Below are 24,773 nucleotides of genomic sequence, written 5' to 3' on the forward strand. Positions count from 1 at the left end.
AGAGAGAGAGGGGGGTGTTTGGTGGGTTGGGGAGCTTAAAGAGAGATAGGGATTTATGTAGTCTTGGTTTGGATACCCCAAAATCTGTGCCCTTTTTGCAGCACCCAGTTTTATTCTGATCTCCAATTTGTAGAGAGAGAGAGAGAGAGAGACAAACAAACAAAAAAACCCACAAATCCAATTCCAATTCCGAATCAAAATCAATTCTATTGAAAGAGATTGAAGGATTGAATTTCTGTTCTTACTTTTCTCTTTCATTTTCCATTTTCCCCATATTTTTCTCCCCACTAGATTCTGGAACTTTTCCGAGATTAAAGAAGATCAAGGCAAAGCAAAGCAAAGCAACCAAGTTCATCTGTTACTCCCTTCGAATTTTCCAACAATCCATCAAAATAGCACTTGGGTGTTCATCAATCCCCTGTTTCTGTTCTGTTTCTGTTCCTGTTCTTGATCTGATCCTTGATTTTCAACTCACTCTACACACATTAACCAACTCTTTGTTGGGTTATGAACGGATGAACTACGACTGTTAATCAGTTTGTTGCTAACCATTTTCTCTGGGAATCGGATTCTGGTGGTGTTGGATTAGTGTTTGAGAAGGGTTTTCTTGTTGGGTGTTTATCGTTTACGGATTTCCTTCCAAACCCCACCTCGAATCAACTGGGTTTAACCCCAATTCTTTGTTAGGTTTTCGTTTCGACGGCGATGGAATTCCCACATCGATTTTGATTTTTCGTTTGTGTTCGATCGAGTTTTGTAGATTCCGATCATGGCCGCCAAATCTGGGTCGTTGGATTCATGGAGGAATTACTTCCGGAATGCGAATTCGGATATCTTTAGCATAATCGATTACGCAATCTTGGTGGCGGCTTCTGATTGCCCTAAAGAGTTCAAGTTGAGGAGAGATCGAATAGCAGAGCAGTTGTTCTCTTGCCGATTGACTCGCTGTTTTGGCTGCGATCGAGTGGAGCTAGCGGTGGTCGGCGACGACAGCGACGGCGGCGAAACGGGTTTCAAGAGCGATTTTGCTGGAGATGGATGTGAGTTTGAAGGCGGTGGTAGCAAAGAAAGCAAGGTTTATAGCAGTAGAGATGATGCAGGGGAGATGAATTTCATTAGCTTTGGTGAAGCTGAAGCTGAAGCATTAACTGATGAAATTGAACAAGAATCTCAGATTGTTGGGGAGGTTTTGAGGATCAAAGAGATTCTTAATAACTTCGAAGAATCGGTAATGATTTCTTTGAATGTTTTTTTTTCATTTTCTGGGCTGTTCTTGTCTGTCATGATGATGATTATTGTTCTGTTTGTTTGTGTGTTCTTGTGTGTTCTTGTGCAGTCTGATTCAGTGTTGTTTGATTCACTTAGAAGACTTGAATTGATGGCTTTATCAGTTGATACACTGCAGGTGATTTGAATTCTTCTGTTTGTTCTTGTTTATGAGGAAAATCTGGATTCAAGTTTTAGTCTTTTTTCTCTCTTTATCAGGCAACTGAGATTGGCAAGGCTGTTAATGGCCTCCGAAAGCACGGATCGAAGCGCATCCGCCATCTTGCTCGAGTTCTTATCCTGTACTAAATCTTTCCTTCGACGTTCATCGAGTATATATAGATGATATGTGATGAATGTCCACATTTGTCTGCTATGTTCTATAGATCTTATTGATTTGATTTTGAGCTGATCTGTTGAGTTTTATATACCACTTGTTGCATAGAATCGACAAAGAACGATCACTTTCGACCGTTCATGTTCCATTGTTTTGTTTGTTGAGTAGATGAAGAGCTTTTCGAGCTCGTTTACTGAGAGGGTTCTCTATCTGTAACAGCCCAAATCCACGGGCTTTCCCTTTTGAGTTTACCCTCAAAGTTTTTAAAACGCGTCTGCTAGGGAGAGGTTTCCACGCCCTTAGAAAGGATGTTTCGTTCTCCTCCCTAACCGATGTGAGATCTCACAATTCACCTGCCTTCAGGGCCCAGCGGCCTCGGTGACACTCGTTCCATTCTCCAATGGATGTGGGACCCCCGTCCACTCCCCTTTATGACCCAACGTACTTATTGACACACTGTCTTGTGTCCACCCTTTAGGGCTTAGCCACCTCACTGGCACATCGCCCCGTGTCTGGCTCTGATACCATTTGTAACAGCCTGAGTCCACCGCTAGTAGATATTGTCCTCTTTAGGCTTTCCCTTTCGGGCTTACCCTCAAGGTTTTTAAAACGCGCCTACTAGGGAGAGGCTTTCACACCCTTAGAAAGGATGTTTTGTTCTCCTCCCCAACCGATGTGGGATCTCGCACTATCTGTCATGTCATGTCTTGTCTTCGATAACGTTTGCACTCATATCTGTCATGTCTTCTTCGATATCTGTTATTACTTTACTTTGTTTGAGAGTAAAAGATCTACCTTATGGGTTGCAGGGAGTGGAAACAAATGGTGGACGTGTGGGTAAAAGCCACCGCTGCGGTTCAAGGTACAGTTCTGTCGTCAACTTTTTCGAGTTCGTTATTGAGAAACGTTCTTATTTTTGTTGACAAATAGCTGCAGAAGTCACACCGGACTCGAAAAACAAGTCTGCTGCTGCAACAGAAGAAGAAGATGATTATGAAGAAGAAGGGCTTCCATCTCCTCCTTTAGACGAAGCTGCATTTTTTACGACGCAGCCGACATCTATGGAGCTCTCACAAGTATGACTCTATTTCCTTGCTTATTCTATAGAAACGTTATCTACTTTACGTTACATCGTTTCTGATCGACTGTATTTTACTTTCGGTTCCGTTCCGTTCCCTGCTGAAGTTCTTTGATGGCATGGACGATGATGGAAGTGAGTTCGTTACGCAATATCCTCTCTACAATTTTTAGCTTCCCATTTCTTAGATTCATGATTACGAATCGGGATATATGTCGTTTCAGATCCTCGAAACAGCGGGGAAGTCGTCAAGAACCGTGATAATGTGAGAAAAACATCGAATGGCGATCCAAATTCTATGAGGTGTAAACAACAAACCGTTCGAGAGGTCGACGTGCCTGCTAAGGTTAATAAGAGTCAAATGAAGGAACAAGTTGTGAAGCCAAATTCTGGGCTTTTGAGGCCACAGAAGCTAAGCACAGAGCAGAAGAACACACAACGCAAAATGGATAAGCCTACAATCCCAAAGAGGAGCCAGCAAGATGTAAGAACAAGAAGATCTGATACGACTAGTTAATTCGGCTCGATGTTCGAACTTTTACCTGATTTGTTCGGTTTGTGTTTACCAGAACTTCAAGAGCTCGGACGAGGTTGCGGTTCAAGTGAAACTTGAAGCTACAAAGAGGAAACTCCAAGAGAGTTACCAACAAGCTGAAAACGGTATTTGTTTCGTTTTTCCGTTCGTGTTCTTATCGATTCTAATACCAGTTTCATGGGGAATGTTAAGGTTTAGTGTCGAACGTTTTAAGTATCGAATCGATTAAGCTAAATGTTTACGAGTTTCTCAGTTGATTCATGGTGTTTATTCAACAGCCAAGAAGCAGCGTACGATACAAGTTATGGAACTACACGATCTTCCCAAGCAGGGACTCGGCCATCGAAATCCACACATAAAATCTGGAGGATACCAGCGGCATTGGGCGAACGGTCGGCGTTAGGATCGTCGATGTTAAAAGGTAGAAGACTGATGGTTCCAAGAATCAGGTGGAAGGAAGATGGTTCCAGCTAAAGCTCCCTGGCAAACAGTGTCTGTTTTGACCGACTTGCTCGAAGGTAAACATCAAGAAACTTGGGTTCGGTTCGGTTCGGTTTCGGTCTGGCGTGCCGGAGAAGGCGGTCCAGATCGGAAGGAGAGTTGGAGCTTTATCCTGTTTACATAATTACTGTATAGAAGGCTTGATTTGATATCCTCTTCACTTCAGTGACTGTTTGTTACATTCAAGGAAGCCTTTCTTTCATATAATTTGGCACAAAAACAAGGTGCAGTCCCATAAACAGTGTAAAATCTGATCTGTATACTCCTGATGATGAATGCTCATTGTTCTTATGGAATAATAGCCTACTGATTCATTCAAATGCTCTTCTTTTTGTTCTAGACCTGTTTGCTCGAGGCGGGTTCATTGTTTTTTCGCTCTACTTCATGGTTCAGATGCGTTTGGTAAACGAAAAGTGGAAGTTGGAGAAAGTTGGAGGGGTTGTAACTCTATTACGAGATACGAGATTCAAACATTTGTTAACCCCTAATCTTCTGTGAAGAGAGTTAAACCTCTGGTCTCTTAGTCGATGGTATATTCGTTAATCGTGTTTAGTTATCTACTGATTGTGTAACAGTCCAAGCCCACTGTTAACAAATATCGTCTGTTTTGACCTGTTACAAATCGTATTAGAGTCAGTTGTTGGTGGTGCGAGACACTGTTCGAAGTAAAGTTGGATTCTTTCCATAGTAGATATGGTCTAAAACCGTGACACTGACGGAAATATGTATCGGGTGACATGTGGTATGAGAGAGAGAATGTGGTGATGAGTTTATCCATTGGAGAAGGGAAAAGGGAAAAGGGAAAAGGGAAAAGGGAAAAGGGAGAGTTGATTTGATTTGATTTGCTTTGATTCCGATTAATATTTGCAAAGGATAAGGGTTTCCTATCCTTTGCTACACACCTCAAAAACCCATTACCCATTTTTATTTCCCATATTGCCCTTCCCCCATAAAAAAAATTAAATTATAAACTATGTAAATTAACGATTATATGGAAGTAAATTAATTATTCATTTCTAGACGTGTGTTGATACCTAAGTTGATAAGGTGTCCTCGAATTAAATACAGAAAGAAATTTTCAAATTATTAAAAACTAAATGATTATGATAAAATATAAAAAATTGTGTCTAATAGATTCCTAAACTTTAAAATGTATATATTAAGTACTTAATAGGGAATGAATCTTTAAATTTTTATTTTCAAGCTCAAATGCTTTTATTACTGTTTCAAAAGTCTTCTTTGATATCGATGTTTAGATTTTCGATGTGATTAATTACTAGTTACACGTCAACTAATTTAAAAAAATTTATTTATAATTATATCTAAATTTCTAAAAATAACAAGAAAAATTTTGTTAAAAATATGATGGAGTATATAGAAAGTCTTGAAGAACGAGAAAGCTGATCAAATGACTATCCTATAACTGAATTTTCTTACCGAATCAAAAAGTGGCTTTAATGACTATCCTATAACTGAATTTTCTTACCGAATCAAAAAGTGGCTTTGGTTATGAGTTAGCGATCAAACGGAAAAGGGCTTGAATGAACTGAAAAACTCAACTTTGTGAACCGTTAGGGAAATGGCCAAACTGTACAAGAGTACCCCAAATACATACTGAATACCCAAAATACATACTTTTTAACGTCTGCTTAAAGAAAATAGTCAAATCAAGCATAAGACTAATTGAGTCGTTCGTTACATCGATAATTAGCCGATAAGAATAATAACTTTTTTTTTTTTTTTTTTATGGTGTTAATTTACAAATGCAATATTTAAAAGAAAAATATATTTGAAGCATAAATACTATATATATTTTAAAAAAAATAATAACCTTTAGAGAAGAAGAAGAAAAAAAAAAAAAAAGAGACCTAATTAGGAAGTGGTTGGATTTGGATAAAAACCCTAGGACGCACTCAAAGCTAATTAATTACAATGGAACAACCAAATCCAAAAGGTTGACTTATTTGTTAGCTAACTTTGTTGTTGCTGCCGACATTAATTGGCACTTCCTTTTCTTCTACTTTTATTAAGATAAACTCAAAAACTTAAACTTTGTATATACCAAATCTGTGAGTATATAAAACATACCAAGACATTCAAATGTCAACCATACCAAAACATTCCAATGTTGAGACGAACTCCAGAAACGACATTTGAGTGCCAAAGAAACGACATTTGAGTGCCAAAGAATCTGTGTACTCCGCTCGTTGTTTGAACTCTACAACATTTTGGTGTCAAAGAAACTCGAAGACAATTAACCAGCTTATACACATCTCAATTAATCTCTACAACATTTGGGTGCCGAGCCAACACAACTCGAGAAAAATTAACCTTCTTACGCTCATCTCAATTAATCTCACGGGAGAACCCATCTAACTCTACAACATTTGGTCGCCGAGCCAACGGAACTCGAGGAAAATTGAACAGAGAAAAAAGGAGTACAATGGACATAGTTAAACAATATATATTCAAACATTAGAGTTTCTAGCACTTACAGCTTTCTATCCAGAAGATGATATGCACCCTCCACGTCTATTGATGACCGAGTTCCTTTAGAATGTCACTAAACTGATCTTAAAAGTTAAGCATTACAAGCCAAATTCAAAGTCATGATCTGAAGGTTATTCTTCAAACCCGCCAATTGTCCTGTGTATCTACATGTGTGTGTGGTATATAAATAATCTGGCAAAATGGTTTACAAGTTTTAAGTCGACACGAGATGAGGACCCGCACGGGGGAGAACACATGAATATGTGACATACTTGACACTGTCCAGTACCACAGAGACAAATATTCTCGACATTGACTTTGGCGTAATCACGCCGTCGACTTCGCTGTCACCAGCTTCTCTTGGATCAATGAGAACAGAAACTACCATGGAGGAAGATGTTTTATTGTTACCTGGAAAGCTGTCTTTGCGTGGGTTTCTAACAGGTTCTTCTGTGATGTTGAAATTTGATCCACTTAAGGGAACCCGAAGATCACCCAGGATTCTCCTGTTCTTTCCCTTGTTAAGACGAGTAGCATTCCCACGATGCGCTCGAGAAGTATTGACAATTGAAGATGCTGGAATTATTACGCCTGGAGATGTTGCCGATACGTCGAACTGAAACACTTCCGTGCACAAGCCAGAACTCAACATCGGTCCTACAGGTGAAGAAAAACCATAACTATGTATAGAACGATGTTGAACCCACCCCACAATCATTGGCCAAGACCATCAAGCAAAACTTGAGGATATTAAAGTTTGACACTCATCTAATACATCTCATAACCATTAGATCAAATCCTCATACACAAAAACGTGTACCCCCAAAATCAATTTTCCGCCTACTACTTTGCAAATAAATCGGGACAATATATGGTCTACAAGATTCGGTTAAAAATGAAACTGGCGAAATGGGTCGGAAATCCTAAAAGAAAGGAAAAAACGTGAAAATCATGGCAAAAGCATCCCCAATGGCCAAACAACCTAAACAATCAAATAGAAGCAAAACAATCATCTCCAAGGAACCACAAGAGTTTCTTAGTTTGAATTCATGTTCCTTCCCCTTTTCGCACAAGTGGGACGCATCGTAAAGCAAGTTTTCCCACAAGTAACAGGTAGATGTTGCTTTTTCAAGGGTAAAAAACAAAAATTATATTCGCGCAAACAGTCTATCACACACTTCTGAATAAAAACTATTCATGTGCACGCATTGATATCTGATGAAAAATCATCCTAATTCACGGTGTGGAACTATGTTCTATGGTTTAAATGCTTGAAAACACCTTTTGAAGGGTATTGTAGGTCTAAGACATCAATAACAAATTTGTCTTACATCAGTATAAAGGCTAACAAGGGAAAACAACGAGTCGATCTTCCGGCCTACTTTTCAAATTACATGGGCACCAAATAAAGGACCCAATGCTCGCATCGTTAGAAATCACGACTCTCCACAATAGTATGATATTGTCCACTTTGAGCATAAACTCTCATGAGTTTACTTTGGGCTTCCCCAAAAAACCTCATACCAATGGAGATGTATTCCTTACTTATAAACTCACGATCATTTCCTAAATTAGCTGTGAGACTCCCTCTCAACAATCCTCAACACGCATATATCCCGTGTCAATATGTCTTGTTTCAACAGCCATCTGATAGTTGATACCATTAGAATTCTAAATCCCAATGGAAGAGGTAAATTCAAGCAGATTGTGCAACAAATGAAACTTCCAAATATCATCATGCCATGCATAGAAATTGTATATAAAGAATAGTAATCATAATCAAAATGTTAGCATGCTGGGTATTACCTGCAAGACCTTCACGAAACCACTGTTGGAGTTTACCATCAGCCGCGGTAGACTTGATATTTGGGATCGTGAGGGCTGGACTAAGATCCCTAGGAATTGCAAGACCAGTCTCCCTAGCCTTGTTCGTATCAGAAGCCTTGCGAGAGGCCATAGCTTTCTCGCCAGCCAGGAAAGAATGAATTATCAAGTTTCCATCGATCTTCACTAATTTGTCATTCCTTGGAACGTATAAAGAAGCAACAAGAGGTTCGCTAGCATTTCCAAGCTTATTAGACTTGTTTGAATCATTCAAATGCTCCGACCCCTTTCCTTGATTGAATTTCATGTCTCGCCCTTTCCTATAAACTCCCTCACATTGTAAGCGGTTCAAAGTACCAGATTTTCCACAAGGAGTTCCCACATTCCCACCATCGGATAAATTGAAATGCCTATCGACTCTCAAAACCCTCCCATGATTCTGATTGTATAAACTATCACCAACAAATGCCAACTTACCAGGAACTCCTTCAACATTTCCAAATCTGTCATTCACTACAGGAACTAGACCACCAAAAAGCATAATAAAGAACAACAGACCCAGAAAACTAACACTGGCAACCTTCTTAGTTCTTCCCACAGCCTTCTTACTCTCATTCTTTTTACTCCTAGCTGCAGAAGCAGGTTGTTGGGGCTTTAATCTAGGAATAGGAACCAGAGGGACCTGAGACCCTTGCGGTTTAACAACATAAGGAGCACATGGCACCCATGGATAAGACATTGGAGGCATTGAGGGATGTGGGTACATACCAGGAGGAGGAGGCTGACACATACCACTACCAATCAGCTGCTGTCTCAGAGCTGCATTCTCAGCCAACATATACGATATCTTACTATTCAATCCAGCAATGGTTGAATGCATGCTTCTCACTTTATCCTCCAACTCCTCCACATAATGTTTTTTCCTCTGCCTGGAAAGCTGCGCACTCTCTCGATTCCTAATCAACCTCGCTTTCCTCTTCTCTTCGTCCTCATTTACAGCACAGAAACCCAATTGGGGATCGGTAGTTTCCGCAGGAACAGATGACCTTTGATACTTGGAAGATCTGAAATCCGCCTTACCTTCATCCTGTTCTTTCTTCCTCTTAGTCATACAAAATTTCCCTATTTCCTCTGATTTAATCTTCTGGTCGACACTAACATCATAATACTCCGCATTAGAAGATGATCGGCAATTCATTCCTTCAGAGACTCCAGAATCAAAATTTCCAGAACCCGAACCCTGAGACGATGCTGGCTCGCCTGAGAATTCATGATCACTACCACCGCCACCATGCTCTGGGGAAGGACAATTCACAATCCTCGAACTCTTTGAGTCCCATCCACCAGAATGAGTCGAAAAACACTCGCTATCCACGGTTCTTAATTCAGAAGATTGATAGTTTAGAAACTCACCTTCCTCGGGGGACTGCTTGCATGAAACCGCAGAGCTCCCCGATCCTGGAGAGCATGCAGGGCTGCAAACACGAACAGCAGCGCCCTCGGAAGCTTCCCGGTCAGCCTGGAGTGGGATATCAGGAGGCAAGTCCAGCGAATTGGTAGTTTGATCCAAATCTTCGGAGATGAGGAAATCGTCAGCCTCAGAGGGGAGGAAAAGACCGTCAAGATCGTCAAAAGTTAGCTCGAAATCTTCATTTTCGTCGAATCCCAAATCCAAGGCCGTGGAATAAAGAAAAGGGTCACCGGGGTCGTGATCGGGATCGGAGAAAAACAGAGAGTCGAAAGGCGGAATTGGAAGGGATTCAAATTCGGAAGCGTAAGCGGTGGAATTAGGGTTTTGATCGGAGGGGGGAACAACTACAATTGGGTCAGCCATGGTTAGGGTTCTGGTGATGGTGAGGAAGATTGGTTGGATTTATAAGGGGAAGACTGAAAGGAGAACAAATGAAACGCAAACTGCTCACCGCGTTCTTGGTCAAGCGCGCGTCAATCTCCCTCTGTGTCAATGGCTCCCAAGTCTGACTGGCTAACGATCTCTGCTAGCCGTGGACTTCATCTATTACTAATAATATCAAAATCAGACATTCGGCCGTATGCCAGTAAGGACAATGGATCTCCAAAAAGGTAGATTGTAAAATCTAACATCAGTTGGAGAGGGTGAACGAGTCATTCGTGTGATACATAACGGGCCAAAGCTGATAATATCTACTAATTTTAATTTAATTTTCTAAGAACATCTCGATTCTTATCTTGATGGCATTTCGAGGTCACCACTAAAGCTAATAAACATTTATGGTGTCAGTTACGTTTAATGCTCAAGTGAATTAGGTAAGTAAGCTAAATTTGGTGCCATTCCAATAACCAGAATCATTAATAATGGGTCACGAGTTAGACAATAGTGTTGAGTAACATGTTCGGTACCACATTTTACCCGCTTGCTTGAAAATTTATCATATTTAAGCGTCCGATTAAATTATAAAAAATGTCTTTAAATTATGTTGTCGTCTTCCGCTATATTTTAAAGTTTATTTCAAATCCGCTCTCTTCTACTTTTGTCGTTAGATTTATAAAAAAACTTTTTTGATTAAGATTACGTGTTTTAAGTCAGAATATATTAAAATATTATTATTAATTGATGATTATCACAGACTAATCATGTACCGTATATAAATTAAAAATGTACTCAGACACTTTCCTAGTATAAAAAAATGTCAACTTTCTTTTTTAAGATTATTATACAAAATTATAAAAATTAAAAGATTAATCTTATACTCGAAACGTTCTAAGGTGCAAAATTCATACATCTTGAGTAAAAATGAAGAGTATGGATATTATGTCATGGTCATGTTTGTCTAAGACGTGTTGTCTGTGACTATATGTTAAATGTCCTAGTCATGCTTGTGTAGGACGTGTTGTCCGTATGCCCGTTCTAAACTCCTTTTACTATTCTCGTTATGTCGATATGGGGGTATACGACCGGTCACTAAAATCATGTTTCTACCCAGATGTGATTAATTGTGGACTCTGACTCGTAACTCAACTATTTAATATCTATAATGAAGATTGGTAAAAAAAAATTGAACCCTCGATTCAGAGACAAATTGAGAAAGAATATGGATATTATGTCACAGTCATGCTTGTCCAAGACATGTTGTCTGTGACTGTGTCAAATGTCTCAGTCATACTCGTCTAGTACGTATTATCCATATCGTACACCTATTCCAAACCTCTCTTACTATTCTTGTAATGTCAATATAGGGGTATACGACCGGTCACTAAAATCGTGTCTATACCAAGATATGATTAATTGTCGATTCTGACTCGTAACTCAACTATTTAATATCTATAATGAAGATTGGTAAAAAAAATTTGAACACACCATTCAGAAACAGATTGAGAAAGAATATGAATATTATGTCACGGTCATGCTTGTCCAAGACATGTTGTCTGTGGCTATGTGTCAAATATCCCAGTCATACTTGTTTAGGACGTGTTGTCCATGTATATGATGGATCACTCAACTATTTAATATCTATAACAAACCCCAAGAAAGAATATGGGTATTATGAGCTCTCGTCTTTCCACACGGATTGCCCCAAGAAGAAAGGAATTTCTTGGCGAACAAATAATTCAGAAAATTTTATTTGTTTCTTTTTTTGTGATATAAATTCATTGCCAAATTCCATCTGTGTCTTTCCTTTTACCCCTTTCCCCTCCGCCTGGTGGGATAAGAAAGAGGGTTCTCTCTCTCTTTTTCCTTCTCCTCCTTCAGATGCTAAGAATTAAACCCTTTACCTGTTTCTGCACCTTCCCTCTTCCTATTCTTCTTCTCCTCCTCTGACCCAGAAGGGGAAGAAGAAACCCTTTGCAGGAATCGAACAGTTTCAGAGTCTTGTGCGTTCAATCAATCATAAACAGAGCTCTTTTCCATGGAATCGGCTTCCTTCGAACCAACCCCACAAGGGTTCAAGGATAAGGAGTCAATGGTTGATCCCTTCTTGGTTGAGGCTCTCCAGAATCCTCGTCATCGTCTTACCAGTGAGTTCTTTTGTTGTTTCTTTCGTTTTTTTTAAGGGGTTGAATTGCCCAGTTGACCTAATCTTGAATCTGTTATTGGGATCAATTGATTTCGATTTGCGAGTTTGTATTGGTTGATTTGGATTTGGATTTGGATTTGCTATAAGCTTGTAGTTGGGTTAGATCTGTTTTTCTCTGTGAGGTTCCTGTCTTTTTGTTTGTGGAGGAAATCTGGATTTGGCCAAGAATCTTATGATTATGGGTTCATATTTCTTAGGAAACAGAATGATTTCATTGTAGAGATTATGGATTTACAAGAAATCAGATGAAATTTCCCCAACCCACCAAGGGGATTACAGAAAATTCTCAATTGGCTATAATTTGTGTTCACTATGATAAACACACCAAATAGAAGAAAGCAGCCTGACTTGGTCGTTCTGTCCCAATGTTTCCATAAAAGCATCAATATGGAGCACGACCGCAGAATTCTAGCTTTTTTCGCCTAAGAAAGTTCTAGAAATGAGCTCGTAAAAGGCTTCGGTGCAAGTCGTAGGTAAAACCCAACAGAGTTTGAAAGATTTAAACAATCTATACCAATATGAGACAGCAAATGGGCATTTAATGATATATTTGGTAATTAGTAGGGGTTTTTGTGAGATCCCACATCGGTTGGGGAGGAGAACGGAACACCCTTTACAAGGGTGTGGAAACCTCTCTCTAGTACATGTGTTTTAAAAACCTTGTAGGGAAGTCCGAAAGGGAAAGCCCAAAGAGGACGATATCTGCTAGCGGTGTGCTTGGGCCATTATAAATGATATCAGAGCTAGACATCGGGCGGTGTGTTAGTGAGGACGGTGAGCCCCGAAGGGGGATGGACACGGAGCAATGTGCCAAGCCCGGGGGGGGGGGGGGATTGTCAGATCCCTCATCGGTGGGAGAGGGGAACAAGACATTGGGATTTCTTCATTTGAACATTGGTTTCTTTTAATAATATGAATGATTTACATGTTAATGTACGATTTCTTTTCAGTTTTACGGATGGAACTCGACATCCAGAAGTTCTTGCATAATCCGGATCAGCAGCTCTTTGAGTTCCAGCATTTTCCTACATCATACCTTCGACTTGCTGCTCATCGTGTTGCTCAACATTATGGCCTTCAAACCATGGTTCAGGACTCTGGCATAGATGGTTTTGGAAATAGGATCTTGGTTCGTAAAACGGTGGAAAACAGACTCCCTTCTGTGCGGTTATCTGAAATACCTGCGAAGCAATTCGACAATGAGAAAAATGAGCAGGTCAAATTCGTCATCAGACCTCGGCCTAACAAAATGTCTGAAACTTCTGCCAATGATGGAGGTCTCAAACAAAATTCTGTCCGAAGCGTGGAAGAGAGAAAGGAGGAATACGATAGGGCACGAGCTCGAATCTTCAGCTCTCCAAGTAGTCCCGAGTTAGACGATACAACATCTCAATCCCCATCTGAAGGAAAATATGCATGCCCGAACAGGGATGAAACTGAAGGCTTTGGAACTTTGGCTGGTGATTTGGAAAAATTTAATGGCAGGGACGGCATGACTTCTCGGGTTGCCATTTTCAAAGATAGGGAAAAGGATCGTAGTGACCCCGATTATGATCGCAACTACGATAGGTATGTTCGTGTATTTGGCCTTGTTTTTTGTTATCTTTATGCACTGAATGTCTGTCTATTAAGCCTACGTCTATGTTATGCCAATGATTCTTTGTTGAAACAGGTATATTAGGAACCTTCCAACCAATCAAAATTTAAGCTTGGCTCCCTTTAATATGCAAAAAATTCAGCCTCCATTTGTACAATGTGATATGGGTTACTCCCTCATGGGTCATATACCAGGAACTCAACCTTCACTTAACTATGGGCCTCATCCGAGTCCTGTCGTAAGCCCTTTCTCCGCAATGGGTATGAACCGAACGTCTAGAGACGCTTCTTATGAGCAGTGGCAGAGTGCTGCAATGATGTATGCCCATTCCTACAACCAGCTCAGGCATTCTGCTTTTCAGGTACTTTTAATTAATGTACCTTTTCAGTTCGCTAAAGGTTGAAGTATTATTTGTCGAAAACCAAGAAAAAAGTTCTTCGATCCTTTTGCATTGTGGATGCTAGCATTGTTTTTCATTTCTTTATTCATGATTGAGATGAGATGTAATAGCCTAACTATCCGATATTGTCCTCTTTGGACTTTTCCTTTCGCTTTACCTTTCGGGCTTACCTTCAAGGTTTTTAAAACGCGTATGCTAGGGAGAGGTTTCCATACCCTTATAAAGAATGCTTCGTTTTACTCCTCAATCAATGTGAGATCTTATGATAAAAGATAAGAAGTTTTGGCTCACATCGGTTGGGGAGGAGAAAGAAGCATTCTTTATATGGGTTTTATACGGGTGTGGAAACCTCTCCCCAGTAGACGCGTTTTAAGAACCTTGAGGGAAAACCCGAAAGGGAAAGCCCAAAGAGGACAATATCTACTAGTGGTGGGGTTAATGTTGAAAGACGTTTTTAGGAAGCAATCAATATTTCATAAGATGAGATATGATTGAGGAGTTCCTTTGCATGAGGATGAAAGGTTTTCGTGGCACGCTAGGGTATGCTCTCTCGGGGGCTTTGGGAAGAAAGAAACAATAGAATTTTTAGAGCGTTCGAGGGACTCTCGAGTTAGGGGTGGTCTCGTATTAGGTTCAATGTCTCTCTCGATGAACGTTCGGTTTAGTCTCGGCCAGAACTTGTAAATGATGAATAATTATGAATGTTTTGAACTAATGGTAGCATCTGGTGGTATGTTATATTGCAGGCTCCATTCTGCCAGCAACCCCTCAGCTTTGACTACTCTCAAAACCACCATTAGAGATATATGATGATGATGAGGAGCTTAGGTGAAAAACACTTTACAATTAGATATTGTTGTGTACTCTTGTTTGATTGACTGCTTGGAATCTCAGTTCTAGTTTTTGCATAACTTCTTATAACACTTTCTCTCATACTCCATTATGCCATTAGCTGCTATACAACACTCCTTAATAACATTTCTCCCATTCAACATCGATTTTCTTCGTATTTTCACACGTTCATCATCGGTCTCATAGCGACATGAAGAGTGACTAAGATTAAAGTATAAACAGACTCGAACAATCCCGAAGATAAGGTAAGATACAGCTTGAACTTTGCAAACGAACAAAGTTTTAGGTCGCCTTTTGTAGCCCGTTTTATGAGTTCTTTTTCCTTTCCTTTTGGGTTTCTTTTATCCTTTTTCATGGACTAAAAGATGGATGAAGTGAATAGGTGGGGAAAGAGTTATTTTCGATAGATTACTCGGAGGCAAATTCGTTACAGATTATGATTTTAGATTACTGGTTAGGTAGACTACTGGTTTGGGCGTGTATCGTCAATGATGCATACTTGAACTAGTTTGTTTCTTTACTGAATTTTTTTAGACGGCTGACAAAATTAGGAATCTTTTTGCGTTTTTAGTAGCTTAAAAAGTTTAGATGTTGATAAACATGATGAGCAACTGCAAAGACAGTCAGACGTAATTTTATTTATGAGACAAATAAAAATAATTGAATGATTGTTGTTGTACGATCCTATCCAATAATAGACCAAAAAGAACGAGACGAGATATTTGTCATAGTGTTGTACTTGATTGCACACGAACCACAAAATATATTGCTTCTTTCTTCCACTTTTTTCGATACAACTTTGTGTGTTTGTTTCACATTTTAGATTTGCCCTAAAAGTCACTTTCTTTTGCATTTAGTTTTTGTTGGAAATAGTATTATTTCCGCTTAGTCCAAGAAAAAAAAGGACTATAGTGTGTAACAGACCGAGACCATAGTTAGCAAATATTGTCCGCTTTAGCCCGTTACATATTATTCTCAGTCTAACAAACAATTTTAAAACGCGTTTATTAGGGAGAAGTTTCCACACTGGAAACTAGCATCCTCGATATCTGGCTCTGATACCAACTGTAATAGCCTGAGGCCACCACTAGTAAATATTATCCGATTTAGCCCGTTATATATCGTCGTTAGTCTCACGATTTTAAACCGCGTATGTTAGGGAGAGGTTTCCACACTCGTAATAAAGAATGTTTCGCTTTCCTCTCCAACCAGTGTGAGATCTCTCTGTAAGTACTCGACTTTATGAAAAAGAACACCCAACAAGACAAAATTTAAACCGTAATGATTAAAAAAAAGAGTTATCCAAACTTAGAGGAATCCCATGTGGTTGCATTTCCCAATAATCTAAGTTAATAAGGTTCCTTAAAACATCATTAAAGAAATGGATGTGTTTGGTAGTGCTTCATTACAGCTAACATATGTTTCACACATGCTTAAGTCAAATCTAACATAATCAAAGATTCTAAACTTCACATGCACTGCTAATCCTTCTTTAATTAACATATAATTATGGATAATTTGTAATTTAATGCTCTGTTTTTTTTTTCCTTTTGCTTTTTCTTTTTCGGAAAGACTAAGAAGATTCAATGTTTTAAAGCTTGCTTGTCGGTATAACAACTGTAGATCAGAAAGGAGGAATCAAGGAATCTGGTGCTTTGATTTCAAGATTATTGCCTTGAAAAAAGATTGAACTCGATCGAATCTTCAAATAAAAAGAGTAAAAAATGAACTTTATTTGGATCTGATTCACTAATTTTGCATTAATTAAGAAAAAAACAGAGGATTTGATGAAGATGATGATGAACAGAGCTGGAAATCCTCGAGCTCTGTTTTGAGGATTTCAATGGCGGTTTTCGGAGTCTTGTACAATTTTACTCGTTCGGAAATAGAATTGATTTTACCTTCATTCGGCTGCCGGCGGCGAACTGTCTTGGAATACTGGGATTTGGAGATCGGAAAAACGCCATTACCGCCGGTGAAACAGAGGTCTCTAGCCGGATTTCTGTTTGAAAGAAATTTTAATCGTTTCCGGTGGGGAAAAGAGTAAGAACCTTCCTCCCTTCTGTTGCATTACCCGAATCCAAATCTTCGCTGTGATTCATCTCCGGGTTACTCACCGGAGCCCCAAGCCGGTGAATAGGCCGAGCCAGAAACGGACGCTCAAATTGCCCATTTGGCGGCGACCCAAATTGAGCCACTTGCCGGTGGTACTGAGCGGCGGCGGCGGCGGCAGCCATGTGGTGGTGCTGCTGCAGAGCTCCAACGGGTACAAACGGCAAGAAATGGTCGGAATTAGTCCGAGAAGAGTGAAGAAAATGAGGCGGAACAGGGGAGCTCGCGAACAAATGATCAGTAGCGAGATCTGAAGCGGCGGCGCCATTAGCACCGCCACCGCCACCGCTGCCGCTGGAAATCCCCTGCATACGCTTCAAATAAAGACGGTATTTCTGCAAATGGCTAGCTACGTTTTCACGAGTTAACCCATCGACACTCATCAACTGCATTATGGTTTTCGGGACAGCATTTTTTATCCCCAAATGGGCGACAGCATCAACAAATCGCTTATGGAGCTGTGGAGTCCAGACCAGGCGCGGCCGCTTCAGGGTTCTCGCAGGTTCGCCGGACCCCAGGTCTCCACAGTCCCCAAAATCAGCAGAACTCGGCTGAGCGACAACCGGAGGAGGCGGCGGCGGGGGATGGCTGTTGTTATCAATGGCAGCATTTGAGCTCGAGATGTCAAATGCCACAGCAAGATCAGGGGTGATAAGGGTTTGGGAAAGAGGCATCAATTCCTCAGGAGAAGGAAGCTCCTCTTCCCATTTTGAGAACCAATTTGAATCCTCTTCCCTCATTGTTTCTGAAATCTAAAGCAAACCCACTTCAGTTTTCACCAATATTTCAACTGGGTTAGCTCCAATTCTGCAAATCAACAAGCAAAAAGCTTCAAAAAATAGGATCAAACCCAGAACCAGAACAGAACAGAACAGAGCAGGAGGAAGAAGAAGAAGAAGAAGAAGAAGAAGAAGAAAGGCGAGGAATTTGGGAGAGGGGTTCGAGGCGGATTCTTGTAAGCTCCTTTATTTATTTATTTATTTATTTTTGGGTTTTATTTTCCGAGATCTGAGGGTGTTGGGGAAAAAAAGGAAAAAAATTTAAAAAATCAGAAGATCTGATTTTAAGGAAAATGGATTGGCAGCGCGTGGAGTACACGAATTTTGTCAGAAGAGGAGTGAGAGTGGGGAAGGTACAGATGTGTTGAGACAACCAATCATTTGAATGTCGTGGGCCTTCTCTCAGGGGTTGTTCTGGCTACGACGACGGCTCCTAGTACTAGGATTTTTATGGCGCGTGTACTACACGTACCAATGGCGTTTTTTTTAAAAATAATTTTAATATTGGTATGTCATTTAAAGAATTTGATCGACTTAATGAGATTTAAGTTGAATTATTAATTTTTTTAAAATTTTATTTAATTTTATAATTATTCATTTTCCAATTCCTCTTTAAAAAAAATAATATTTTTAAATATATATATTGAAAATAAATTATAAATTTTAATTAAAGGTTTGAAAATAAATAAATAGAGTAAAAAATTATTATATATATATATATATAAAGTATAAAATAAATTAAAATTTTAGTCTAAATTTTTACAGCACGTGATAAATAAGAATAGAATAATTTAATTTATTTTTTATTTTTTAATTTAAAAAGATAATGAATTTTATTTCAATTTTGTCTTAATTTTAGAAAACCTTCAACAAAATTATGAGAATTATTTGTTATTTAATTGATTTTTAAAAAATTTCAATTTTTTTTTTGGTTATTATCTCTGAGATCAGGCGCTCTTCATTCTCCATGACTCTTCAACTATTTCTCCATTGTTCTAGCGTCTCTAGACTCGAATTTCAGATTCTGAAACAATTTCTCTTTAATCTCTCGGATCTCCGGTAAGAAATCTGGCAACGAATCGGAGTGGAGTCCGGTAAAATCCGCTTTAATCGATCGGAGCGACGAAGAGGAAGAGAATTCCGGGGATTTTCTCGCTTGGATCATTGCGCATTTTGAAGAACAAATAATGGAACGAAATTACGGTATCGTTCAATCGTAGAGGAGAACCTTCAGATTAGATGCCAATCTCTCAATTTCTCAGTCTCCATCTCTGTCTCCCCATGTTTGATCAGATCCTTCGCTGAAGGTATGTTGATTGGCGATTCCCGATATGAGTTTCCTGAACTGGAGAGAGTAAATGCTTCCTTGTTTCATGCAAAATTTCCTTTGGAATGTGCGCATTTAGGTATTCTGTACAATTTTCGATATGGATTTTGATTGTTCTGTGATTCAAACGAATGATTTTAGGTTGTAAGAGTAAAACTTCTGGAGATTATTAAAATTAAACGTATGTTCGTGTTCGATTTTCGGTTTACATTGATGATATCGTCTGTTTTTCTAGTCGCTTTCACATTCTAAGAATGTTCACCCAAGTCTTTTTGTACTTTTGTGAAGATGCTTATATAAAATAATGGCTTCTAACTTCGTTTTATTCTCCACCAGTTTCCATAGCCTTTTCTTAATTCTCTCTCTTCCCTGAAAATCACACATCGTTCAATATATTTCTAAATTCAAGTGCACGTCTCTGATTGTTTTTGGTTTCTCAATTTTCCCAGTGTTTATCAAAGTCGGTTATGGGGCACTGAATTCATATTCCATAATTGAGGGATCATGTTCTACAACCCTTCCTTGCTATAGTATGTTTTCTTCCCTCTACTTACTTCATTATAATGTGGACTGTAACGCTCCACAGCTTCAGTTTAGCTCATTTCTTTAATTGCCGCCTTGAAGTTTTCCTTCAAAATTGTTAGAATCGGAGAGAACTATAATTTTGGTTTGGCTCAATAAACCAGATAGATTGAACTTTTTTATTTTTTTATTGTTAAGTTCAACACAACATTAGACGTAGGCATATTGACAGGAGGCTGAGCCTTGAAGGGAGGTGGACACAAGGCGGTGTGCCAGCAAGGATGCTGGGCCCCGAAGGGAGTGGATTGGGGGGTCCCACATTGATTGGAGAATGGAACGAGTCCAGCGAGGATGCTGGGACCTGAAGGGGGGTGAATTGTGAGATCCCACATCGGTTAGAGATGAGAACGAAACATTATTTATAAGGGTGTGGAAACCTCTCCCTACGAGACACCTTTTAAAAACCTTGAGAGGAACCTAAAGCCTAAACAAGACAATATTTATTAGCGGTGGGCTTGAGCTGTTACATTCTTGGAGTTTTAAATTCTTCAATTAAATTTTGCTTCAAGTTGTAAAATCAATTCTCTCACTTTTTTATCATGCCCAAGTTTTTAGGAGATTAAAAGGAGTTTAAAAATAGGAAAAAATCAGAATATTTTGGAAAAAAAAAAAACAAAACAGTTAGTATGATCAAAGGCTGACATGTCACTTGTGGTCTTGGAACCTCAAGTATAAATGGTTGATGTCTGATACGCTAATGTAAAGATGATGTGCACCTGGTGTTGAGTGTAAATGGTCAAGGGCCAATGGAACGAAAAGTGTTGTATCAGAGCCAGCCTTGAGTATAAATGGTGGTCGGCGTGCGTCGTTTTGATGTCTTGAGGGGTTGAACTACCCAATAGATTATAGAGTATCAGCGAGGCCTAGGGTAAATGGCCAAGACTCACTACGTCACAGGCTATGAAATTTTCTTTGAGTTCATTCTTACCTTGTTTTAGTGTAGGATTGGTTCATGTGACAAAAGTTGGTAGAGATACCCCTTTTACAATAAGTTTGGGTTTTCTGTTAAACTGAGAATGAGGTGTGAGTGAAGAAGTTTGTAATGTTTCATTGTACATAGATGGTTTTGTATGAACGTGTTCTCTACATATTTTGTTGTGAATTGAATTGGAATAGCTAGAGTGCTAAGTATGATGGTGTTGATTTGTAATTCAACACTGATCGAACACGAAAGCTGCACCATTTGTAGATTTTTTTAGTAGCATATGTCAATCTTGATATTTATATACTATGTAGGATGTTGTATTAATATGCATTTGACATTTTTGTAGAGTTTGATCTTAATAATGGAGGGAAAACCAAAGAGGAGAGCTGCTGCAGAGAATGGGGAAACGGCCGAAGACCTAGTACTTGCAACATTAATTGGCAATGGCGAGGATCTCGGTCCAATTGTTCGACATGCATTTGAAATGGGTCGACCAGAAACTCTCCTTCACCAGTTGAAGAATGTTGTAAAAAAGAAAGAAGTTGAAATTGAGGAGTTGTGCAAGACTCACTACGAGGAATTTATCCGTGCAGTTGATGAACTTCGTGGGGTTTTGGTCGATGCTGAAGAGCTGAAGGCCGAATTATCGACCGATAATTTTAAATTGCAAGAGGTTGGGAGTGTGCTTTTGATTCGACTCGAAGAGCTTCTGGAATGTTATTCAATAAAAAAGAATGTGACTGAAGCCATCAAAATGTCCCAGAATTGTGTTCAGGTGCTTGATCTTTGTGTCAAGTGCAATGATCATATTTCTAAAGGCCAGTTCTACCCTGCATTGAAAAATGTCGATCTGATTGAAAAGAATTATTTGAAGAACATTTCTGTCAAGACACTAAGAATGGTCATTGAGACAAGAATTCCTGTGATCAAATCTCATATTGAGAAGAAAGTGTCCACTCAATTCAATGAATGGCTTGTTCATGTAAGGAGTTCTGCTAAGGTTATCGGGCAAACGGCTATCGGCCATGCTGCAACTGTTCGACAAAGAGACGAGGAAATGTTAGACCGTCAGAGGAAGGCTGAGGAACAGAACATTTCAGGGATAGGAGATTTTTCATATACTTTGGATGTCGGAGATTTCGATGAGGACTCCATTCTAAAGTTTGATCTTATACCTCTTTATCGAGCGTATCACATTCATACATGTCTTGGGATCAAAGAGCAGTTTCGTGAATATTACTACAGGAACCGAATGTTGCAGCTTAATTCCGACTTGCAGATTTCTTCGTCTCAGCCATTTATCGAGTCCTATCAGACCTATTTAGCTCAAATTGCAGGATATTTTATAGTGGAGGATCGTGTGATGAGGACTGCTGAAGGGCTACTATCAGCTGAACAGGTTGAAGCAATGCTGGAAACTGCTGTTGTCAAGGTGACATCAGTGCTGGAGATACAATTTTCCCTCATGGATTCTGCAACTCACCTTCTCCTGGTGAAGGATTACGTTACTCTTCTGGCATCTACTCTTAGACAATATGGATATGAAGTCGGGCCTGTTCTCGAGACATTGAACAAAAGCCGGGACAAATACCACGAGCTTCTTTTGGAGGAGTGTCAGCAACAAATAGTGGATGTTCTAGCTAATGACACCTACGAGCAGATGGTTCTGAAAAAAGATAGCGATTACGACAACAACGTGCTCGCCTTTAATCTGCAGACATCTGATATAATGCCTACATTTCCGTTCATAGCGCCATTTTCTTCCACCGTTCCTGATGTATGCCGCATCGTGAGGTCCTTCATTAAAGGGTGTGTTGATTACTTGTCCTACAGTGCACATTCTAATCTTTTTGAGGTTGTGAAGAAATATTTGGATAGGATCCTAATTGATGTTTTAAATGAAGCAATACTCAATATTATCCATGGTGCATCCTTTGGTGTTTCTCAAGCGATGCAAATTGCTGCGAATATAACAGTTTTGGAAAGAGCCTGTGACTATTTCATCAGGCATGCAGGTCTGTTATGTGGAATGCCTATTCGATCAGTCGAGAGGCCACAAAGCGGTTTCGCTGCAAAAGTTGTGCTTAAAACTTCAAGGGATGCGGCTTATATTGCATTGTTGACTTTGGTGAACACGAAGTTAGATGAGTTCATGGCTCTTACAGAGAATATTGGTTGGACTTCTGAGGAGGTTACTGCAAATGCAAATGACTATATAAATGAAGTGCTTATTTATCTCGACACGATAATGTCGACCGCACAACAGATTTTACCGATGGAAGCTTTGTACAAGGTCGGGAGTGGCGCTCTCGATCATATCTCCTACTCTATAGTTTCAGCTTTTCTTAGTGATAGTGTGAAAAGGTTTAACGTGAATGCAGTGATGAGCATCAACAGTGATCTGAAAATGCTGGAAGCTTTTGCAGACGAGAGATTCCACAGCACGGGACTGAGCGAAATCTACGGTGGAGGAGGAGGAAGTTTCCGAAACTGTTTAATGGAAGCTCGACAATTAATCAACCTTTTGCAGAGCAGTCAGCCGGAGAACTTCATGAATCCGGTGATCAGAGAGAGGAATTACAACATGTTGGATTATAAGAAAGTGGCTAGTATTTGTGAGAAGTTCAAGGACTCCGCTGATGGCATCTTTGGTAGCCTTTCTAGCAGAAACACCAAGCAAAACACTCGCAAGAAATCAATGGACGTGTTGAAGAAACGACTGAAAGATTTCAACTGAGCCTTTTCAACATTTCTTGTTGAATAATATATATATATATATATGCCTGTACAGGTGTTTTGGCTCCTCCTAGCTTATTTATTTGGATCATCTGTTGTGTATTATCATTTGATTTGGTGCCTTAATTTTAGGTATAATAAAGCCTCCACATGCTTGGTTCTCTTCGGCTTCTTCGTGCTTAAAGCTCCTCTGCCATTGTGACTCAAAAGGGAAGAGATTTTTGGTCAGTAGTACTCACTCTTCTTTGCTTCATTGTTCATTGTTCATTGTTTATGTTCATTAGAAACATGTTCTTGACTCCATTGTATGAAACGGAAGTCTTGGACATAAAAATAAGCTCGATTTAAACTATTTTTAAGAATAAGTTAGGTTGATTCGACGGGGGAATTTGAGTTGGGATTCGAAGATCTTTGAAAAATACAAGTTTAGTTTGTAAATTTTGAGGTTGGTGTCTATTTGCTCCCGAACTTTCAAGCATGTTTATAATACGTTCCTCAACTTCCCATTTTCCCACCAATTTGATTTTTTCTTTAAAAAAAAAAAATAATTTATTAGATATATTTGAAGTTTACCTCGATTAAAGTTTAAATTTTATGTCTAATAAATTAATAGAGATTATATTTTAAAAGATTAAGAACTAAATTTTTTTATGTCTAATAAATTAATAGAGATTATATTTTAAAAGATTAAGAACTAAATTGATCAAAATTTATAGTTTAATCCTAATTATATTTATTTAAATAGATTAATAACTAAATTGATCAAAATTTATAGTTTGAGAATTAGATCGATTGTACTGCACTTTCACTTTCAAAATTATAAATTTATTCTTACCATTTTGAAAATCCACAATATTTTTCTAGACAAAATCTTAAATTATATTTTGTAAAACAATTAATTTTTTAAAATTCTAAATATACTTCGAAGGGACATAAACATAAATATTCGAAATGTTCGATTTTATAAGGATCCTCGATCAAGTCCTCTATCTTAATAACTATTATCAAATTTATTTTTAAAAATATTTATATTTAAATGATAAAAATTTTAATGAAAATTCTATTATCTTAATATTGATTAAATCTATTTTTAAAAACATTTATATTTAAATAATAAAAATTCCAATGAAAAAATTATAGAATTTTAAAGATAGAAATTCCAATGAAAAAATTGAAAGAATTTTAAATTTAGTAATTTAAATAATCAATTCAAATGTGAAAATATGAAAATTGTCCATTTTAAAAAAAAAAAATTTAATATTAAATTAATTCTGATAAAACATAATTAACAACCTATAATCAAAATAAAGTTAATCGAATTAGAATATTTCAGTTCAAAAATGTATTTCGCGACTCTGTTGCGTGTGAAGTCAACTA

At 38.7% G+C, this 24,773-nt stretch overlaps 4 protein-coding genes and 1 pseudogene across 7 annotated transcripts; 3 read left to right on the forward strand and 2 right to left on the reverse strand.

Moving 5' to 3' along the window:
* The first annotated feature begins 36 nt into the window (after window positions 1–36).
* LOC111790588 (putative mediator of RNA polymerase II transcription subunit 26b) lies at window positions 37–4,037 on the forward strand. 2 transcript variants are annotated; one of them, XM_023671553.2, is made up of 9 exons: window positions 37–1,228; window positions 1,337–1,405; window positions 1,486–1,568; window positions 2,413–2,465; window positions 2,540–2,679; window positions 2,789–2,816; window positions 2,906–3,165; window positions 3,251–3,341; window positions 3,495–4,037. In XM_023671553.2, exons 1-9 carry the CDS (start codon window positions 770–772, stop codon window positions 3,617–3,619), a joined length of 1,308 nt encoding a protein of 435 aa, XP_023527321.2. In that variant the 5' UTR covers window positions 37–769; the 3' UTR covers window positions 3,620–4,037. The 2 variants fall into 2 exon arrangements, with proteins under 2 accessions (XP_023527321.2, XP_023527320.2); XM_023671552.2 differs by having other exon boundaries at window positions 42–1,228; window positions 2,534–2,679.
* A 2,130-nt stretch (window positions 4,038–6,167) lies between these two features.
* LOC111790886 (bZIP transcription factor 17) lies at window positions 6,168–9,973 on the reverse strand. Its single transcript, XM_023671996.2, has 2 exons — window positions 8,014–9,973; window positions 6,168–6,864 (listed from the first exon to the last, which is right to left on the reverse strand). Exons 1-2 carry the CDS (start codon window positions 9,863–9,865, stop codon window positions 6,422–6,424), a joined length of 2,295 nt encoding a protein of 764 aa, XP_023527764.2. The 5' UTR covers window positions 9,866–9,973; the 3' UTR covers window positions 6,168–6,421.
* Window positions 9,974–11,675: 1,702 nt separating this feature from the next.
* Window positions 11,676–15,077, forward strand: LOC111790835 (uncharacterized). Its single transcript, XM_023671920.2, has 4 exons — window positions 11,676–12,027; window positions 13,037–13,655; window positions 13,759–14,044; window positions 14,830–15,077. The coding sequence occupies exons 1-4, from the start codon at window positions 11,919–11,921 to the stop codon at window positions 14,881–14,883; spliced, it is 1,068 nt and encodes a 355-aa protein (XP_023527688.2). The 5' UTR covers window positions 11,676–11,918; the 3' UTR covers window positions 14,884–15,077.
* A 1,496-nt stretch (window positions 15,078–16,573) lies between these two features.
* On the reverse strand, window positions 16,574–18,265 carry LOC111791249 (transcription factor MYBC1 pseudogene; annotated as a pseudogene).
* A 477-nt stretch (window positions 18,266–18,742) lies between these two features.
* On the forward strand, window positions 18,743–23,906 carry LOC111791687 (exocyst complex component SEC15A). Of its 3 annotated transcripts, XR_002814674.2 has the most exons (4): window positions 18,743–19,133; window positions 19,603–19,683; window positions 21,007–23,451; window positions 23,529–23,906. XR_002814674.2 is itself a non-coding variant. In XM_023673136.2 (3 exons), the coding sequence occupies exon 3, from the start codon at window positions 21,022–21,024 to the stop codon at window positions 23,395–23,397; it is 2,376 nt and encodes a 791-aa protein (XP_023528904.1). In that variant the 5' UTR covers window positions 18,743–19,133; window positions 19,603–19,683; window positions 21,007–21,021; the 3' UTR covers window positions 23,398–23,906. The 3 variants fall into 3 exon arrangements, 2 of the variants coding, with proteins under 2 accessions (XP_023528904.1, XP_023528906.1); XM_023673136.2 differs by having other exon boundaries at window positions 21,007–23,906; XM_023673138.2 differs by lacking the exon at window positions 19,603–19,683 and having other exon boundaries at window positions 21,007–23,906.
* The last annotated feature ends 867 nt before the right edge of the window (window positions 23,907–24,773 follow it).

This window comes from Cucurbita pepo, chromosome 3 (assembly GCF_057944985.1).
Source record: "Cucurbita pepo subsp. pepo isolate OVF chromosome 3, ASM5794498v1, whole genome shotgun sequence".
NCBI classification, from domain to species: domain Eukaryota; kingdom Viridiplantae; phylum Streptophyta; class Magnoliopsida; order Cucurbitales; family Cucurbitaceae; genus Cucurbita; species Cucurbita pepo.